Raw genomic sequence first — 20884 nt, 5'->3', positions numbered from 1 at the left:
TATTACTAACTTTTTTTATTGGTGTGATAAAATACCCTAACAAAAGCACCTGAAGGGAGAGAAGGGTTGACTTTGGCTCACAGTTTGAGGATATCGCCCGTTGGAGTGGGGCTGTCCTGGCTGCAGGAACTTGAGTGGGTGGTCAGGTTGGACCTGAGGTTAGGAAGCAGGGCATGAAGGATCCTGCTGCTCAGCTGATGGCCTCCTCTGTGGGCAGTCCAGGACCCAAGCCCAGGGAATGATACCACCTTCCTTTAAAGTAAGTCTCCCACCTCAGTTTACCCAGTTGAGACAGTATCTCACGGGCATGCCCCAAGGCTGACATAATACAAATAACCGCCTCACAGTTACACCGGGAAGCTTATGTCTTCCCAGATTTTATCAAGTTGATAATCAGAATTGGCCATCATAGGAGTTGAACTGAGGGCTGTGAACATGTTAGTCAAGCAATTTGCCACTGACCACCATCCCTAGCTACTTTTTAAACAACAACAACAATGTAGCAATGCAGAATGATTCACTTGCATAGTAGAAGAATTAACATTTCATGCCTTAAGAATCTTGCTTGAAAAATAAAAGTTTTTTTTCTGAATGGAATTCTGTCTTTAAGAAAAATAAGCTGGGTGGTCATGGAGCATGCCTTTAATCCCAGCACTCAGGAGGCAGAGGCAGGCCAATATCTGTGAGTTCAAGGCCAGCCTGGTCTACAAAGAGAGTTTCAGGACAGGTTCCAAAGCTACATAGAGAAACCCTGTCTTGAAAAAAAAAAAAAAAAAAGAAAGAAAGAAAAATAAAAATAGAGATGCTTCTTTTTAGTGGGTTATATATGAATTTCCTCAGATAGACACAGTAGCAGTTACAATTTAAATGGTGTCTTCCTCCAGATGTCTCCCTTCACTGTTCCCATCCCCTTCTCATCATCTCTGGCCTCTCCTTCACTCTTCCTTATCATCTTAGAAAATATTTTTCCTCTTACTTAATAGTATTTTTGGGGGGGCTGGAGAGATGGCTCAGAGGTTAAGAGCACTGACTGCTTTTCCAGAGGTCCCTAGTTCAATTCCCAGCAACCACATGGTGGCTCACAACCATCTATGAGATTTGGTGCCTTCTTCTGGCATATAGGCACACATGCCAGAACATTGTATACACAATAAATAAATAAATCTTTTTTAAAAAAACAGTATATTCAGTTTATAGAAATTGCCCAAGGAAGTTTTTGATAAATACACATAAACACCTGCTTTAGTTCTGAGTCTGAGAGTAGGAATGTTATAGGCATCTAAAAACTTTTCCTAATTTTTTACCTGGATATCTTTGTATAGTTAGAGAAAGTATCAAACAAATGCCTACTCACACTGTTAGCCGGATACCTTTGAATGCCCCACTCTAACAAGGCTAAGTGGCGGTATCCCATGGGTTTCTAATCCTTATTGAGGAACACGAACTTTTTATTGCCGTTTCGTTAAGAACAGAGGTTCCTGCGTAAGTATAACTTTCTAATTCTAGAGTTATCACGCAGCTTAGAAGCTTTACGTACTGGGTGTCTGTAATTTATAACTTTATAATAAACTCACTATCAATCAAGTGTTTTTCTCTCTGAGAGAGAACATAAGCATGAAATTGTTTTTGTTTTTGTTTTTCCAAACAAATCATTTGACTTAGACTTCGGTGTGTCCTTTCAGAACTACTTCAGGCAGGCCTTGGTCACAGCAGAGCTTCCTTTGTAGATCCTGTGTAGTCATGAAATAGAAGTGAGGTTTTGCATTATGCTAGCCCAGAGGTTATCATCCATGGGGTTTTTCCTGTGCATTTTTGTTTTGGCAGCAATCATCCATCCTATTTATAAGAGCGCTTTGTGAGCGAAATGATAATGGATGTTTATATCTGTCTGCTTAAGCTCTTGTAACTGCTGCTGGGAATGTAGGCATGTCTTGGTTCAGTGTCTGTGTGGCTCAGTTTATGTCCTAAGAAAGGCATGCCAAGTGAAGAGAGGTCCAGTACCTTGGTAAGGTTATAATGTGCCATAAGCTGGGGTGTCTGCTGTCTTAGAGTCCATTGCTTTAAGTCAGTAGCAAGAAAACCTGGGAACTGATGACTTACAGTTTCTACTTTCAGCTCGGGAGACTTGAACTCCTTTAAGAAATAGTAATCACCGTCCTTGCCTGACTTTCCAGTTCAAAGAGTATGCGAATCTTTTATCTGGAAAGCTTTCTTTCCCCCAAAGATGTGGGAAATCCTGATTGTACAAAAGCCAATCACACATTAGACAGTATATGGCTATAGTATATACAGACTTTGATTTAAGAATTAATCATCCAACTTGTGATTCTTATAACTGCCCCAGATTAAGCTCCATTTAGTGTGGGGGTGGGGGAGAAAGTGATAGATAAGTTATTGAGTCTTGGCTTTATAGGTAAAAGGGGGGTTTTGTTCCCTTTTACGATTTGTAGATAGCTAATTCTTGGCATGTGAGTTGATTTTAGTTTTATTAAGTTTCGCTTTAGACCCTTGAAGATATCTTTAGCCGTTCTAGGTGGAGGAGGTGAGACAGAAAACTTCACTGCAGTTAAACATTTCTCTACTGCCTTTCTCTGTTAATCTTAGTAGAGTCAATTTAATTAGTAACTTATGAAAGGTCTGCTGGTCTGTCATTACATATCCTGGTAGAACTCCTTTAATGTGAAAATAAATACCCAACCCAGCTCAAAAATGTCTGAAGCGTTGGGATTGCCTGGGTAGGCTGGAATGCTAGGAAAGTCTTCAGAGGATGCGAGTGCTTGGTTTTGTAGAGGACAACAAAATCTTCCCGGGTTTGGGGGTGGGCTTTATATATCTCAGAAAGAACCGGGAGCCCTAATTCCCTTTCTAATGTGGTTCATCCCGTAGGTAAATATTAAATGAGGGCCTACTTATCTGCAAAGTACCCTGGGAAATGGGGAAAAGTGTAAATTCAAAGTTGGTCATATGCCGAGAAATTAGCACGTTTTGTCTTAGAAATTAAATAATTGAAGCCCCAATTTTATATTGAAAGAAAGAAAGGTCTTAAATTTTTCTGTCACGAAAAGTCTTGGGCTTCAATAACTAGCTCTACAGGATTGGGACAATGAAAGTATTGTGACCTAAGTTCTCTTGCCAAAGAGGCGAGACACCTACATTCTTGTTCCAGTCGGACAATTATCTGTTATGCCACCAGTAAATGGTAATCATTAATTAGCAAATGCATCAGCCTCTCTAAATCTCCTTTTTTTTTTTTTTTTTTAAGCCTGCAAAGCAGTAATATCTGTCCCCTGGGTTCCAGGGGGCTGAAGGGAAAGGAGAAAGGGTGAGAACAGATAGATGGCTGCTACCATAGCTGTCTAAAGTGAGTCCTAAGGCTGGGGCTGGGGCTCCGTGGAGGAGCTCTCAGCTGTGAAGATCCTGGGTTCAGTGCCCCTGTTAGGCAGGGTTCTCTCCCAGCAGCAGAATGAGAGAAAAGTGAACCCGTGGTTGTGTGTGCATGACTGTGTGGGTCTCAGTGGGCTCAGCCACTTAGGACTTTAATCCTAGCTGAGACAAGAGTGACTATTAATCATTTCCCCCCCAGAATAATCTACTTGTTAACTTTTGGGGGGAAAATAACTTTTTTAAACATCAGGGGTGCTTGTAGTGATGACATTAAAAGAAATGTCTGGAAATAAGTAATTTTTTTTCCCCTTAAGGTCAGGGGATTTCAGCTTTCTGGGCAGACTAAAAGATAAGAAACTAAGACGCTCCGTGTACTTCTAAACATAGACTTTTCAAGTTGTTATATATGCTCAGTTTTATAAAATTAAGTTAGTGTACCTGGGTTGTTTTGAGTTGTAATATCTTATCTTAATGGCTTTTCGGATACCAACCTAGTGTGAATGTTGTACTGGAAAAACCCAGTTATTTGTAAGGAGCTCTTACTGCTTAGAGTTCCTTAACTAAACAATTAGTAGTTATCTGGAAAGATGGACTTTAACATTTCTACCATGTTGATATGAATTCAGCTCTCTTCTAATTTATCTAGGGCTTATGTGGATGCTCGGGTTCAGCCAATCTACGGTGGTACCAACGAAATAATGAGAGAGCTGATCGCAAGACAGATCGTCAGTGACAGCTAGACGCCTGTCTGCACCCTGGAATCCTATTACACACAGCTAATCCGGGTTCAAATCTACTTGAGATAAAATGTAACCTGGAAAGGGGGGAAAATAGTAAAGCTGTTTTTAGGTATGATTGTTACAGAGGAAGAAATAAAATACAAAGAGTAGTAACACAGGAAAAAGAAAATTTTTGAACCCAAAGAGTCTAAAGTTATGCTGTAAAAGGTTTAGCCTTTTTTTTTATACAGTGAATATTGAAGATTTTCTAACTTGAGAGCCTTAATGTCTTACTTGTCTTTCAAATTCTAAAGAGCATAAATTTCTTTGATCCTTAAAGTTGAGGCAGAAATAATTTTATATTCTTATAACATTAATAATACTTACAGACTTTGAACAGGCAAAATAATTGTAACTCATAGAGAGTCATTTCAGCTACTTTTTGTTCCAAATTCCCTAGGACATTGGTTTCTACCATCTTACCACTAACCCCATGCTTTTTACGCAATGAATGGAACCCTTTCTTCAGAAAAGAACGGACTGTACACTTAGAGGCAATTATGTATCAATTAAAAATAAAGTGAAACTTTAAAACAAATCATGTGTTGGATATGTATGAGGCACTGAAAAATGAGAATGTGTTCTGATGTGAGCTTGCATAGTTTCTTAGGTGAGCCACGTGGGCTTTCAACAGATCCCATTCAGTTTACTTTAAATAGGAAAACTCAGAAATTCAACATCCTTAAATTTCAAAATGTTTGGTAGGTACCAAAGCAAAGCCTTTTATTTTTTTACAGTGTGATTTATTTATATTTACTAAATATTGTGCATCTTCTGTAAACTAGGCTGATAAAAATGTTGGAAAGCAAGCCTGGAATAACCCTCCTATGAACTAGTAGTAATAGAATTTAAATATTCCAGCCAAGCTAAGTATAATAGAAGTAAGCCTTTAAAACATGAATGTAGGGCTGGAGAGACAATTCAGCGGTTAAGAGCACTGGCTGTTCTTCCAAAGGTCTTAAGTTCAATTCCCAGCAACCACATGGTAGCTCACAACCATCTGTAATGGGATCTGAAGCTCTCTCTGGCATGCATGCAGATGGAGTGCTCATACCTAACAAAATACATAAACAAATAAAATTTTAAAAAATATAAGTGGGAAAATCATATTTGAGACTTACATAATTATTATGAAAAATAAAGTCATTAGTTTATAAACTGACAATTTAGTGGTTTGATTCTTCTGGTACATAGCGATAACAGTGAAAAGTTTTAAAATGAAAATACATTCTTGTTTGACTTCCAGAAACATAAACACTACTTTATTCCTACAGATGGGTATAGCAGCTGAGAGGTGGGATCTTTTGATATTCCTTTCCTCATAATTCACAGCTTTAGTTTCTTGAACAGAACTTGGCATGGTTGCCAGATTAGCTCTTTTTATATTCACTTATTAACATAAGAAGGGTTCAAATTGTTTTATTTATTTTTTTGGGAAAACACTATGTAGTCTTGGCTGGTCTGGAAAAGCTACATAGACCAGGCTGGCCTGGAACTCATGGTGATCTCCTTGCCCTGCCTCCCCTTCCAAGTGCAGGGATTAAAGGCGTATGCCACTAAGCTAGGCTCAAATTCTTTTTTAAAAATAAGAATTTGTTTTTAATTATGTCTATGTGTGTGTGAATATGTGCATGTTTGTGCAGGTACCCACAGAGACCAGAATAGAGTATTGGATCCTCTGGAACTAAAGTTATAGGCAGTTGTGAGCTGCCCAGGTTGGGTGCTGGGAGTTGAACTCTGGTCCTGTGCAGAAACAGCAAGCACTCAACCACTGAGCCATCCTTCCAGTCCCTAAAGTAAATTCTTATTATATTTGCAACTTGGGCTTCCTCCTGCCAAGAAGAGCTTTAAAGGAGTTGCTAGACTCTCCCTCACCCCTTTGGCCTCTTCAAGTCTACAGTGCGGAGGAGGACAGCCCTGGGCTTGAATGCATATTCTTCCTTTAGAACTTAGAATTTATAACCTTATTTTTAAAAGAATCAGAATGTGCTCTTCGGTTTTGCATTTGGCGTTCATGTCTTAAATAGCTATTCTTTGTGCTCTGTTTATGTGGCTTCGAGTAGTGTCCCCTAGGGAGGAAATTTATCATCCAAATCCCACGCAGTGCTGAGTGTTCAAGAAACAATAAATAATAACAGCGCTCAAAAGAGCAAGCTGGGCAAGCAGAAGGAAGCACTGCTTTGTAAATATTAATGAGAATTTAAAGGCTTGGTTAATTTTGTTTGGAGGCTGTGACTTGTAGGGTCAAAATTACTGCTTTAAAATTCCCCTTTTTCCCTTTACTTCCTGATGGTGTCATTGAAAACTGCTTTGAGTTGCTGTTTTAAAATCAGACTGCAAATCTTTACTAACCTAGTAATCTCAGTAGTTTATTGCTGAAAGTACACGATTTCAAGATTTTTTTTTCCCATGTCAGTATTATTTTTAGCACATGCAGCATTTATATATTTGGAGTCACTGGAAAATTTTGACATTGAGATTGAAATCAACTGCAGGTCTGTGTCTCTCGCTTTATAATACATGTTGAAAAATACTATCTTTTAAATGTTTGTTTTCCAGAAAGATTTCTGGAGAGCTACAAAAATACTAAAGATAGCATAGTATAACTAACCTCCAGGTTATATTTTCAGTCGTTATCATAGACATTTCCCCCCTCGAGTCTTTTGAGCCAAGTCCCAGATTTAATGTTATTTTATACACATATGTACTCCAGAATACATATGTAAGAGATGAAAATGTTTTGGTTTTTTTTTACATCTAGCCAGAATGCTATTCTCATACTGCAGAAACTTCAATTTAGCATGCAATTCTAGGATTATTTGTAAATGTCCCCTGATTATATTAAAAAAAAATGCTCTTATTTTGTTGTTAGTTTGTTTAAATTGGGATCTAAGCAAGACCTACAAATTCTATTTTGAGAGTTGAAGACATGGCTTAGCGGTTAAGAACAGGTATTGTCTCCTAGAGGACTAGAGTTACATACTCAGCATCCAAATCAGGTGGTTCACAACCGCCTGTATCTCTAGCTCCAGGGGCTCCAACACCATCCTCTGGCCTACACTGGCACGCCATGCATATAACACACACACACACACACTCACACACACACACACACACACACACACACACACACACACAAAAAAAAAAAAAAAACCCCACACAAACAAAAAACCAATTTTGGTTGTATCAACCCTTAAATTTCTTGTATTAGAGTTACCCTATCTTTTTTCTCCTTATCTCTTTGAAAATAATGTATATTTTTTTTCCCTTTGGTTGTATGTACTGTAAAATTGCTTTTTGCAGCTCTCAGGATTTTTAGCACATATAGATTTCTTATTTCAGTTCTCATAGATTCATGCAGATCTAACTATAACCAGGATACAGAACAGTTTCGCACTCCCCAAAATGTCCCTTGCCCTCTTTATGGTCATAGCTTCCCATACCTTCAGCCCCTGGTCTGATCATACCCCCTGATCTGGTCTTTGTCATCCTGGTTCTGTCATTTTGAGACAATGATAGAAACGGAACTATATGGCACCTTTTGAGAAAGTCTCTGTCTTAGAAAACTGCACTTAAGATTCATCCGTTTTGCATGCATCAATAGCTTTCTGCTCTTTGGTGTTAAGCAGTATCTCCGTATGGGTATACCACAGTTGATTTATTATTCATTCCCCTTTGCAAGGAGAGCTTGGCTCAGGTTAAAGTTAAATCTAGCTTCTTGTTAAGGTTAAATTCCCAGGACGGAGCTGTTGAATTGCATGTATAAAAATACTGCAAACTCTTTTTCCAGAGATCTGTACCATTTACCTTCTAACCATCCGCTTAAGAGTTCCAATTGCTCTAAATATTCACCTTTTTATATTAGCTATGATAAAAGGCATTTACTGATGTCTCATTAAACTTTTTGATTAGTTTTAATATTATGCACATGAATGTTTTGTCTGCATGTGTATTTGTGTACTATGTGTGTGCCTGGTGGGCATGGGGCCCGGAAGAGGTCATTCGATTTCCTAGATCTGGAGTTATAGATGGTTGTGAGCTGCCATGAGGGTGCTGGGAACCGAACCTGGTTTCTCTGCAAGAGCAACAACTGATGTTAACCACTGAGCCATCTCTCCAGCCCCTTGATGTCTTATGGTTTTAATTTTTGTTGTTGTTTGTTTTTGTTTTTGTTTTTTTCTGAGACAGGGTTTCTCCATGTAGTTTTGGTGTCTATCCTGGATCTTGCTCTGTTGCCCAGGCTGGCCTTAAACTCAGAGATCAGTCTGGCTCTGCCTTGGAGTGCTGGGATTAAAGGCATGAGCCTCCGCTGCCCAGCTAGGAAGCTTTTCTTATGCTTATCTCCTACCTGTTTCCTTTGATGAGTTCTCTCAAGTCTTTTACCCATTATGGTGGGGAAGGTTGTTTTCTTAATGTTGAGCTTGGAGAGTTTCTGTTTTAGGGTTTGTGAAACACAGGGCAAAGCCAGGCGCTCTCTCTCTCTCTCTCTCTCTCTCTCTCTCTCTCTCTCTCTCTGTGTGTGTGTGTGTGTGTGGTGTATGTGTGTGTGTGTGTGCTAGTAGTGGGTGTTTTTATATTCAGATTGTTGCTAGCATAGAAAGTAAAGAAGAGTAGCTAAAAGTGCCACTTCCAAGTGTCCTTAATGCAGAGTGAACTGAAACAAACAGATGACCCTGTTGCTAAAGAGCATATTCCCTGATGCTGCTAAGCACTTTCCAGGTATGCCTTAAGGGTGATGAGGCAGAATGTCCTCGGAAGCTCTAGTGAGACAATGAGAAACTTTTCCCGGGGTAGTCTGCTTGGTCCTCCAGGGCTTGCCTACGCACCAAGCAGACTAGAAATTCTTTACTGAAAACCTAGGCCATTCAATTTTTCTATCTTTTCCTTAGAATTGTATATTTTTGTATTATTCACTTAGATCTATGCTCATTCAATAATTTTATATAAGGTTGTGAGCTTTTTCTTTTAACATTTTTTTTTCAGCCTATGTTTAAGTGTTCCAGTGTTAACTGTGGAAAGCATATCTGTAATGATTGAACTGCCTTTTGCACCTTGGTTAGAGACCGCCTGACTGTGTTTATCTGGGTCCATTTGTGAGCCCTGTCCTGTGGCAGTCATCTATGACTGCAATTCCTTTGCTGCCATCCTGAGATGGGCAGCTTTTAGAAAGGTTGAAAATTAGATGGGGGAATTTCCCTGGCTTTGTTCTTTTCCAAAAATTGCTTTGGCTACTCTTCTTTTTCAACTATATATATATATGTATATATATGTATATATGAATTTGTCTATATCCATAAAAATAATCCTGTGGAGCTTTTGTTTGGGATGAGTTAGATCTCCAGATCAGTGTAAAGAGAAGTGTCATTTGCTGGGATCTTCCAGGGCATGTATAAGGGATCTGTTCACTTAGACTTTACTTATTTATTCAACTGCCTTTAGATTTCATCACTGAAGTGTCATGGACATGCTTTGTTATGCTAGCATGCAAACACCTTTTTGGAGCACCTGAAAATTGCATTGCTGTTTAATTCTGGTCTATAATTATTTATTACCAAGATAATTATTTATCTTGTGGCCTATGGCTTGTTGAACTTAATCTTAGGAGTTACTTGGTGTAGATTTCTTTGAATTTCCTATATAAACAATGTTATCCAGGAATCAGAAGTTACTTTTCTTTTTCTCCCTAACTTGTACTATCTTTCATTTCTTCATTCCCCCATCATCATTTTTTTTTTAAATAATGATAGAACTTCTCCCTACAACAGTGAGCAAGAATAAAGTGAAGAGTCAATAGCAACTAACTTCTCATCCTTGTCCCAGTTGGTGAAAGTCCAAGATTAAGATACCTGTGTCTGGTCTTTGCTCTCTAAATGGTACCTTGAACGCTGTGTCCTGGGGTGGGGATTAACACTGCATCCTCCCATGGCAGAAGGCCAAAGGATAACCAGCTGGTTCTCCCAAGTCCTTTGTAAGAACACTAGCCCGTCGTGAGGGCAGAGCCCTTGCAGCTTCATCACTTTGTAGTGGCCTTGTCTCTTCATGTTGTTGTTTGGGCAATGACATGTCAGCATGGATTTGGGGTGCAACGCATTCAAACTGTAGTTCTAGAATGCACTGAATAGCTAGCCATCCTTATATCCATGAGTTTGACTCTGCTTGGTTATTATGTTTTATCCCTTTTACATATTCTTTGACAACTTGAGAATTGTTGTGCCGATTTACAAGGGAGATGAAGTTATATGTTTTTTTGGTTTTTGGTTTGTAATTTTCTTTTTGTATTGCACCTTTTTTCCCCTGTATGTATATTACCTTTTTTGGTTTTATCAAGGTAATACTGTTACCAAAATGAGTTATGTCTCATTTTCTCCAATTCTTCATAAAGTTGATTTCTTAGGAACCAAAAAATTAATTCATATTTTGTAGACTATCCATCATTATTGATTTGCCTCATTGATCTTTCATGATGGTTTCTGTTTATTATTCCATCTTCTCTAGTTCCTGTAAACTGAAAGATGTAGAGGCTTAGTTCGATTTGGGTTCAGTTCCTTCTCCAGATACTTAATAAGCTGCACTGTAGATACTCCTATCATATCAGCTCATCAGACACACATGACGTTTCTCAGTTGCAGTGATCCTGAAGTTGATCAGGGAATTCAGATAGTATTAATATGGTATGTGCATAGAGTATCCTAAGTTTTACCAAGTGCCTTAACATCAATCAATAATTTGTAATTTTATTGGTAATTGAAATTGCTTTTCTAATTTTCTCACTCTTTTTGTACTCATTAACTGCATTTCATAAGAATTTTTTAACGTTTGGTCTGTGTGTCTGTTGGGCCTCACAGAAGTCAGAAGCTGAGAAACAGACCTTCAGGAGATTTACTGAGAAGTAACTCGAGTGACACACAAAAGGGAAAGGAATTTGTACTGAGCAGGGTGAACACAGTCCTTAACCATGAAGTTTACTGGACAAATCTCGTCTAGTTTCCAAAGGGAAGCTATGGAGTTGACTGCCTACTAGAGTGTTCCAGGATTGGACAGAAATACCTCCTGGACAATATTTGATACTTGTCCCTATTGTATATAGTTTTGTATTTAGTTAGAACTCTCTTATTTAGACAAAAGGGGGGAGATGTCGTGGGTAGCTGCTCCAGCTTTGACCTTGAAACGCTGCCCCTAGTGTGACAGCTGCCACACCTGCCTATGACCTGCCCCTGGGGTGTGGCCAAGAGGAGACCCCTTCAGACCCGAGATGCATATGTGTTCGCTCTCTTAGCTCCTCATGGTCCTGGAGGCAGGATTTGCAGACCAAGTCAGAGTTCCCCAGAGAACCACGCTGGGCTGTACCTCATCTCTCCCGGATCCCTTATTGGTTGTAAGTTACCCCTGAAATAAACCTCTTTTAATCAACAGATAAACTACATGGAATTGCCCTGTTAATTATAGCCATAGTCACTGGTTACCATCCAGTGGAGCATGGACAACCTAGCAGTAGCCATATCCATAAAGAAAAAAAAATGGCTCCTTCCCCAGCTGCCAGTAATTGCCAATAGCTCCTTAGGGTTGTTGTTTATCTGTTTGCTTGAAACCAGTCTTGCTATATAACCCAAGCCAACTTTGAACTTGGGATCTTCCCATCTCAGCCTGCAGAGGGCTAGGATTACAGACATGCACTACCGCACCTGGCCCAGATGTTCTGTTTAATGCCAACTTTAATGCAATTGTTATGAGATCACGACAGACAGCTGTGTTGTCTGTTCAGGCATCAAGGCCAGAATCCTCCCTCAGCTTCCTATGTGCTAGGATTACTTGTGTTTGCCATTATAGCCGACGTTTAAATGTATTTCTTAGAATAAAATGCCAAGTCCTTTTTTGAAGGGGTATCTAGAAGTTGTCTATACATGGATGCCACACCCTGAGTTACAATTTATAAATAGGAGGCACAAAATAATCTTTTCTTTTGATAATGTGTGTTGTAGGAACTCCTAATGGTAATGATGCATTTTAGAATTTGTAAGAACACATGGAATTTTCTTTTTAAAGATAGGGTTTTAATGTATAGACTTGGCTGTCCTGTAACTGGCTATTAGAACACTCACACTCACAAAGATCTGTGCCGCTGCTGCCTCCCAAGTCCTGTGATTAAAGGTATACACCATTATGCCTGACTGAGTTTAGGAAATTTTAATAGACTTCAGTTAACTGTAGCCGTTATTCTTTTTAATGTATAAAATTATACATTTTTAATGTATGAATGTATAATGTTTATTCTTGAACCAGTAAGAGCAGCTTTAAGGCTCAGCCCGCTTGGAAGGTGGATGGATGTAGGAGGCACAAGAGTTAAAGGCTAGTCCGAGCTACATAGCTTGTCCAGGGCCAGCCTTTAAAAGAAAAGGGGGAGGGGAACCCCTTACAACATTGCCCCTGCTTTTCTAATTATGGAACATGTCAGACACATTAAAAAGTACAGAGCAACATTTAATGAGCGACACGTGTCACCCATCTTTGCCAATTATCAGCTGGACCAATTTTATATTCCCCACTCTCAGAGATTATTTAAAAATAGACACCAGATGTCAGGTAATTCTGAGGAATAGTGTCATGACTTATTATTTATGAAAGCACCTTCTGTGTGGCACGACAGCAGCCCCTCTACTGTCCCACAGTCCCTGTACTGGAGCCACATCTCGGTCCTGGAGTCCACCTTAAAGATCCTAAAGCTGCTCTGTTTTTTTTGTTTTGTTTTTTTCCATTTCAGGAAAGCCCCTGGAAACTGTCTTATTATCAAAAATTATACTCCTTCAGAAGTATTTTCCTTTAAGCTAAACCCATTACAAATTTACCTTACCATATTGCAAAGTAAGTTATGTTCCATTTTACAGTAGATTATTTTAGATAGAATATTTTCTCTTGCCAAAAACAAAGCCCAAATAAAATTTCACTTAACTAATGACGGGCTCACAAAACTGGACAGAGGGAGGGCAGACTCAACGCTGTGTGAACAGCTTAACTTAGTCAAGAACCCACTTTACCACTTGGAGACCATTGTCCAACCAAAACGTATTTTCTCCTAAAAATCAAGGCCTATGTTGTTGGAGGAGAAAATGTATTTGGACTACTGTACTTGCACCTCCTAGGCTCCCTTGTTACTATATATATATTTACATGATAAATGTGTAGAGGTTTTGCTAGAACTTAAGGAGAGACAGGCTGAAGGCTCTTTCAGGCACCTGGGAAATGAACAGTAATCATGGGAAACTGGTGGGCATCTGGAACCATGAGCATTTTGCGAACCGATAAGGATAGCAGAAGCTGGACTCATGATGGGTCAGTGGTGCTATTATTTTAGCTCTGGAGCTCTTAGTACATTTCATTGGCTCTTAAAATGGACCATTTGCTTATGTATTAAGGAAACAGGCCGAGAGTGGAGGCCTGTGATTCCAGCTACTCAGGAGGCTGAGACAGGAGAATGGCAAGTTCACTGTCTGCCTGGGTGACAACGAGAGTTCGAGGCCATCCTGGGAAACTTAGAGCCCATCTCAAAGAAAATACAATAATCAAACAGAATGGAAAGAAAAGAGGGTGAGAAGGAGCTCAAGTAGTGTATTTAGCTAGCATGCACGACGTTCTAGGTTTAATTAATCTCTAGTACTGCTACTCCCCATCCCCTCACTCCCCAAGAATACTATTCCTTTTAAACCATTGTTTTTGATTCTAAGGACTGAATACAGGGCTGGTACATGCTAGGCATGCGCTCTACCACTTAGCTGGACCTACTCTCTTGGGCTTTCTGATGTACACAACCTATCCTTTCCTAATACAGTCCATTTATGGACTAGAAACTCCTTGAGATTTGTGTCCATTTTCATCAAGGAGGGTGTAGTGAAGTACAATATGAGTTACTACATTTAAATGTTTGGATGAATTTTGCACTCATTCTACCACGATCAAGATACAAAACGTTTTCCAAACCCCTCTTACCGACCCCAGTCAGTCCCCCACCCTCCCAGCTCAGCAACTGTTGGTCTGCTTTCTGTCACTGTGGGTCACACGTGTCTTCCCAGAGCCTTATATAAATGGGATCGTGCAATATTTACTCTCTTTTGTGTCTGGTTTCTTTCATTCAGCATTCTGTTTAGTATGCATCCATGGATGAAAATGTAATAATGAAATCCATTATTTTGTATGCTCACTTAAAAAAAGACTCTGAAGATCTGGGAGGAGTTGGGGGAGGTGAAAAAATATGATAAAATAACATTGTATGAAAAAAACTTTAAAAAGCACTTATGGTTATTCCACAGTGGCATTCCATAATAGAATATATGGATACCCCGCAATTTGCTTATCCTTTTACAGATGATATATTTTAGGGTTGTTTCCAATTTAGAGTCTACTGTAGATAAAAGTGATAGATTCAGTTATTTTTTTATTCTTCTACCTCTGTGGGCCAGTACGGTCTTTTCTTGTACCCAGCCTTGGTTCCTCTAGTTTTGTTGCATACCCCTAACCTTTTCATCTATAAATTCTGGTTAGTAAGCTAGGTGGCGGTGGCTCACGCCTTTCATCCCAGCACTTGGGAGGCAGAGGCAGGCGGATCTCTGTGAGTTTGAGGCCAGCCTGGTCTACAGAGAGAGTTCCAGGACAGGCTCCAAAACTACACAGAGAAACCCTGTCTTGAAAAAAACTCAAAAAATCCCCAAAATGTATATAGGACAGTAGAAGACAGTTGTTTCTGGCCCAGAAATATGAAGAACAGTAATAAACTCCATAAGCTTTCTGTTCTATGACAGTTGGGCAAGAAGGCTAGCTTTAGAGCCAGTCAAGACTGTGTTTAAATCCAAGACCGGCTACTTATTACTGTAAGTATCTTGATACCTGGATGCCACTGAGCTTAATTTTTTTTTTTTAAACACAGGAAATTAATAGAGAACTGCAGAATGTAAGAATAAAATGTTCTTCCATTCAACATTTGTTGGGAACCATGTCCTAAGCTCCGGGATTCAGTGTTGAGCAAAATAACCAGAGCTCATGGAGCTCATTTATATTCCAGAGCAGGGAGAGAAAAATAAAAATCTGTGTTATGTTGGATGGTGAAGTGCTATAAAGAAACACAGAGCGGGGAAGGGAGACACAAAAGGCTGTGTTTGTAATCCATTCTTGGCCTCCTTGCTTGAAGCCAGGTGTTGATCTCTATCTCTGGCATTTATCACAGTGTCAGCGGGGCCTTAAGTGCTGCCGTGGTGTTTCCTGAATGGAAGAAGTGACTGAGTGAATGCCGGTGTAGGAGTTTATCTCCTGAAATCACAGCAATACCGCTTACCTGGGCATTTTTTTTACAGGCCTCCAGTCAGGTCGGAATTATGTCAGCAAGAACCGTGCCCTTCTCTTCTCCTTGCTCTGGCTCGATCTTTGGCTTTACCCACTCCCCACCCCTCTCAAACCAACAATACATTTTTCTTGGAAACCAGAATTCTTTTTAATGTATCTTATAATAGATTAAGAGCACATGAATTCTTGCAGGATTTTGCTAAATAAGTAAAATAGGAAACCATTTGATAAAGGACTTAGTCTATCAATTTTTAGAACTTTGTATTCTATGGTGTCTGGAAAGCCGGCATGTTTATATTACATGTAGCAGAAGCATATTTTAGAACAGCATTTAGTGTCAAGGAACAATGTGCTTAATGTGTAGTTAAGTGATGGTTAACACCATTTCATAAACTACAGCAATTAGTTTATGAAATTATTAGTTACAAAACAGGCTACAGAAATGACTGAGTTTTCTTCCTTGCGTTTTTAAAAAGGATATTTCAAACCCATGCTATTAAATATCCTCTCATTCTTATTACTTTTGAACTACCATAAGTTGAGTCTGAAGGGAAGAGAAAATGTTACACACACGATGGTTTCATAGATTGGAATATTTATATAAGGTCCACAAAATCTGGCAGACTGAGGCTAGCTAAAAGAATTAACCTTGAGTATTGTAAAACAACCTACTTCCTACTGTGTTTGATGACTGAATCAGGCAATATATTGCAAACCTTGTTGTGGTTTTTATCTGTATTTGGCAAAGCTTACTACACTGCAAAGGCAGCAACTTTTACCACCTTCACTCCTTTCTAACCATCACAAAGTATGTTTTCAACACACATTTAATAGTTAACTTACAAGTATTTTGCTTTGATAATAATCACCTCACAGGAGATAACTGTACCTCAAGTAATTTTATAGCTGTACAACTGCCTCCATTTTAAATCTGAATTCCTTATCATTCATCAGGATGCTCGAAATTGAACCCAGGGCACCCCTCACTATTGCTAGGCAAGTGCTCGTTCGCTGTGGTGCACCCCCAGACCTTGTCATTCACGATTTAACAGTGTAGTTGACTATGTTGTTTTCTCTTCTAATAGTATGATACATAATACCTCCCCTTAAGGATACTATTTCCTGAGTTGTTGATGTCTTCCTCTCTCTTTTTGAAGTCTTTAAAATGAATGCCCAGTTGAAGCCAAGATCCTAGAACTGCTCTAACACTTTTGACTTCTCAAACTGCTACTACCTCCATCACGCAATTTTATGTTTGTTTTTAGATAGGGTCTTGGTATATAGCCATGGCTGTCCTGGACCTCACCATGGAGAACAGGCTAGGCGACCTCGGCTTGGAATGCCCCAATCCAGGCCCCACCACATACTTTATTTAAATGCTTTACTCATTTTCTGTCTCTGTACTCAGGGATTATGGCAGCCCTTTAAATATGACAAATACCCAGTAGGTGTTTAATTTTTCCTCCAACACACCATTAGTTCATGATTTTTAATCCATTTTAATATTTCTTGAAATGTCTTCCCTTGACCCATGTTGAGTAATTATTGTTTGAGCAACTATTCTCCCCACTGAAAACAGTTTATCCTAAAAATTATTTCAGCTATGTGTGTTGATGTACTAGAAAGAGAAGTAGTGGTTAATTTTCCAATTCCGGTAATGTCTAAGTATTACTTCCTGATGACTTCAATTCTTCACACTTCTGCCATGGCCCCACCCCGTGATCCCTTCCAAATAAATAATATGGTAGAAATAATGATAAATCTGGATCTAAAATTCTAGTGCCTTTCACTCCCTAAAGCATTCCAACGAAAATCTGCTTAGCAAAGCTTCTACTCTTATTATCTAAGTAGCTATATTTAGGTTATCATTTTTTCTTAAGCCTCAAGTTCAAGCCTGGGGAAATGCCCGGGTGCATTTAACGGTGAAGCTGCAGGCTGGGCCAGGAGTAAGACTCAAGGGATATTTTTGTGTCTCTTTAGTCAACTGTTTCCATATAAAATCCCGCTTTTCTGCGCTACGGCAGAGGAGAGAGTTAACTGCAGCGCCCCTCGATCATAAACTAACTCAAATGTATCCGTGGCAGATTTGTCGCCTATTTTAAGGTCCGGCGGAGGTCCGACAGAGTATGACTTGGGATCTGAGTCTCTCTCACTACAAGCAAAGGCACCGAGGCTCGAGGGCCTGGGCAGTGGAGGAAGGCTGCTAACCCTCGGTCTGGCCGGGACAGCCGGGACAGCCGGGACGCCAAGGCTCGCAGCGGAGCAGAGAGGGACGCGCGGACTCGCCTGCCCCCTCTTTCCCTTCCCCCCCTTGCCCCGCGTTTTATTTTCGTCTCACGGACCTAGAGAAACTGCAGCGCGGAGGCGGGAAGCGGCCCGGCAGTCCGGCTAGCGCCGGTGTGGAGAGATCGCCGGAGCGGCGGCGGCGGCGGCGGCGGCGGCGGCGGGGGAGCGGAGCGGAACGCACTCGGAGCCGGCTCGGCCGCCGCAGAGTTCGGCCAGGGCGCTCGGGCCGCTCTCAGAACGCTCCGGGGCGGCTTCCGCAGGCCCCGCCCACGCCGGGGTTTCCCCCGCCGCCCGCCTCATTTGCATGGCGCGCCCCTCCCCCGCTGCCATTGGCCGGAGCCGGGCCCCGCCCTCCCCCACTCCCCCCGCCTACCCGCTGCAGGGTTCCGTCCCCCGAGCGCCCGGAGCTGCGGGCAGCGGGCGGACTGTTAAACCGCGGCGGCGGCGGCGGCAGCGGCAGCGGCGGCGTCAGCCGGGGCGGGAGCGGGGCGCGCTCTGGAGACGAGTCGGCGGCGCCCCGGGTGTTGGGGGGAGGCGGGCGGACAGCTACTAGAGATCGCCTACGGCGGCCCCCACCACGGCCGGACCCAAGGTGCGGCGGCGGAGGGCAGCCAGGGCGCCCCAGCAGGCGAGTGGCCGGCGTCGCAGCGGCGGGCAGAGGGGGGTGGGTCTCCTCGGCGGGGGACGGCGGCGGCGGCGGCAGCGGCGGCGCGGGGCGGGAAAGAGCGGAGAAGACCGCCGCGGGGGGAGGGGGAGAGACTCGCGGGCTCGGCGTCCGCCGGGCAGTCCCCCTCGCACCCCCGAATCCTCCCGGCCGTTGGAACTCCCGGGCCCCGGCACAGGACCGTGCTCTGGGGCAGGGGTCGGACCGCAGCCAAATTTAAACGGCTAAACCTAACAGCCTTGGCAGACACGGCGGGGAGGGGAGGGCGGGGCAGGGGGCGGGCCTGGGTGCGAGTCACGTGGGGGGAGGGGGCGGGGCCTGGCAGGCCTCCCTTTTGTTTTGGCTGGCGCGTGCGCACAAGGCGGAACACGTGGCTTTCCTCACCCCCCCCCCCCCGCCTCCCCCGCACCCCGCCTTGGGCCCGCCCCCCAGCCGGAGCCGCCGAGCCTCTGCGGCGGGTACGGGCCAGGCAGTGTGGAAGTTACTCGAGCTCTGGGCCGAGCGGGCCGCCTTAGCAGCGACGTTGCTTTTTTTTTTTTTTTTTTTTATTTTTTTGCTCTTTCTGGGCCGTTATGGGTTTGGCCTTTAGAATTTGTTCGGGAGGGAAGGGAGATGGTAGTGGTTTATGGAGGGACCACACGTCTGAGTTCGTGTAGCGGCTGGTGCCGGAGCGGGGGAGGGCTCGGTTCGGGAAAGAGAAGTAGGTTCGGTAGGAAGAACCAATGTCTGGCCGGCGTTGTGTGGTCTCGAACCGCCGCCGGCAAGGAGCTGTTGGGCTCTCTGCCTTGCGGGGAGCTGGCGCTGCGTGGGCGTCCCCCGGTGCTGCCGGAGAAGGCGCGGTAGCGGTTCCCTGCCCTGGCTCGTCCCATCGCGGGGGCAGGGAGATTGGAGTTGTGGGAGTCACCTTCTGGTTGATGTCCCCAAACTCGAGAGCGGTTACGTGCTGGAGAGACTGAAAAGACTGGCCGCCGCCGCCGCCGCCGCCGCCTTGGACTTGTTTAACCTGGTGTCTGTAGAAAGGTTTTTAGATCCTGATTGGATGGGGCAAGTTTGTTAGCAACAGAACTTACCCGAAACTATTACTGAGCACGGCTGGCAAACTAGGCAGGATTTGGGGCTAGGAAAAGCAGCTCTAAAAATAATTCGACAGTGGAGGGGGGGGGGGGGGGAAGAGGTGCAGGTGTGGAACGCAGATTGCTTAAGAGGCTTAACACCGGTGGTTGATTTTTGCGGTTTCCAGAGAACTAGCTAGCTGTTTTCTTGGGCAAGTCACAGCCTTGCTGATACATCTGTTTCCTCTAGTAAACCGTTGCGCAATATGGTCCCTGCCTTAAAAGAGTGTAATGAAGATCACGTGCCCTGTTAGTGACTGTAAATCTCCACATAATGTGGTGTAACAAAACGTCAGTTTTAATAAAGCCAGCATATATTCGGAATTTTAACAACAAGCCGTGAAATAAGATATATTTAATTTAGTCCAGACCTGTTGCACTTTGTTTCAGGCCATGTAACCCAGACTGGCCTTGGAACTTGCTGTGCAGTCCAGGTCCCTTTAGAGCTGACATTGGCAGCGCGTGGCACCACCGCTACCTGCTGTAACTTTCATGTGTGTTTCTCTTCCCGGTTTTAAAGATCACTGGCAAGGTCCTTCATCGATTCGTAGTTTTGATCTACAGAGATTATTGTTACTCCCCTTTCTCAGCCTTTCTAGAATAATTTCTTAAATTATTTCTCATAATCTTGGCCAGTAAATATAACACATTTGCAGGTTCTTGGTAATAGGTGGTTTTTCAAGTAATACCTGTTTATTTTCTTACATGTTATTTTAAAATTGCCTGGAAAACTTTGTATTTCTCTGTATTTTTCCTAAAACTAGAGATCATACATTTTCACTTAATTTTAATCCAAAAACATTTAATGTTATTAAATAACAATGTTTTTTGAAAAATAATTTTAATAGCTATATAACATTTCATCATATGAGTGAGTCTATTTTAAGTTTTTCCTATTGGCAGAAGTTTGGGATTTTTGTAATGGTTTGTGTAAATTTTATTACACAAGTCTTTGAAATAATACATTTTTCCGCCCCACCCATTAGATTTGTAGAAGAGGAGTTTCTGGGCCAGAGTCGTTTTTGTTTCTTTTTATGCTCTTGTGACATCCCCAGCTTTGGGAATGTGGCATTAATTTACTCGGAGGTATGAATGTGCTTCCTGTCACATCTTTGTTCACCACAGTACTGTTTTCTTTATTTTTTGTTGGTTTTCACGAGGGACAAGTATGTGTTTCTATTGCATTTCCTAACTTACTCTAGGAAAAAACTTGAGAGAAAACTTTCATATTTACATGCCGTGTATCAAATAGTGGATGCACAATAAAGACTTGCCAACTGGCTGCCAATATTAACTTTTTTTTCACCTGGGAGAAGTCGGGAAATTGTCTC

At 42.0% G+C, this 20884-nt stretch overlaps 2 protein-coding genes and 1 long non-coding RNA gene across 8 annotated transcripts in view; 2 read left to right on the top strand and 1 right to left on the bottom strand.

Annotated features, from left to right (window-relative positions):
* The window catches only part of Acadl (acyl-CoA dehydrogenase long chain), a 33914-nt gene extending 29213 nt beyond the window's left edge, over positions 1-4701 (top strand). Inside the window, exon 11 of the mRNA XM_052749760.1 lies at positions 4031-4701. Within this exon, the coding sequence (XP_052605720.1) occupies positions 4031-4124 (94 nt within the window). The 3' untranslated portion in view covers positions 4125-4701. The remainder of the gene's footprint in view (positions 1-4030) is intronic.
* LOC128117634 (uncharacterized) overlaps positions 1-18264 on the bottom strand; it is a 35887-nt gene extending 17623 nt beyond the window's left edge. The window contains exon 1 of the long non-coding RNA XR_008220856.1: positions 18151-18264. This is a non-coding gene — a long non-coding RNA (uncharacterized LOC128117634). The remainder of the gene's footprint in view (positions 1-18150) is intronic.
* Positions 18242-20884, top strand: part of Kansl1l (KAT8 regulatory NSL complex subunit 1 like) — a 93043-nt gene continuing 90400 nt past the window's right edge. For 2 of the 6 annotated variants that reach the window (XM_052749742.1, XM_052749739.1), the window contains exon 1: positions 18266-18405. The gene's annotated coding sequence lies outside the window, so the exon portion shown is untranslated. Of the gene's footprint in view, positions 18406-18844; positions 18900-20884 lie in introns of those variants that run through there. The other 4 variants (XM_052749741.1, XM_052749744.1, XM_052749743.1 and 1 more) reach the window with 4 other exon arrangements.

Source organism: Peromyscus californicus, unplaced genomic scaffold (genome assembly GCF_007827085.1).
Source record: "Peromyscus californicus insignis strain IS unplaced genomic scaffold, ASM782708v3 Scaffold_21__1_contigs__length_65335640, whole genome shotgun sequence".
In the NCBI taxonomy this organism is placed as follows: Eukaryota; Metazoa; Chordata; class Mammalia; order Rodentia; family Cricetidae; genus Peromyscus; species Peromyscus californicus.
This window is presented reverse-complemented; position numbering and strand designations above follow the sequence as displayed.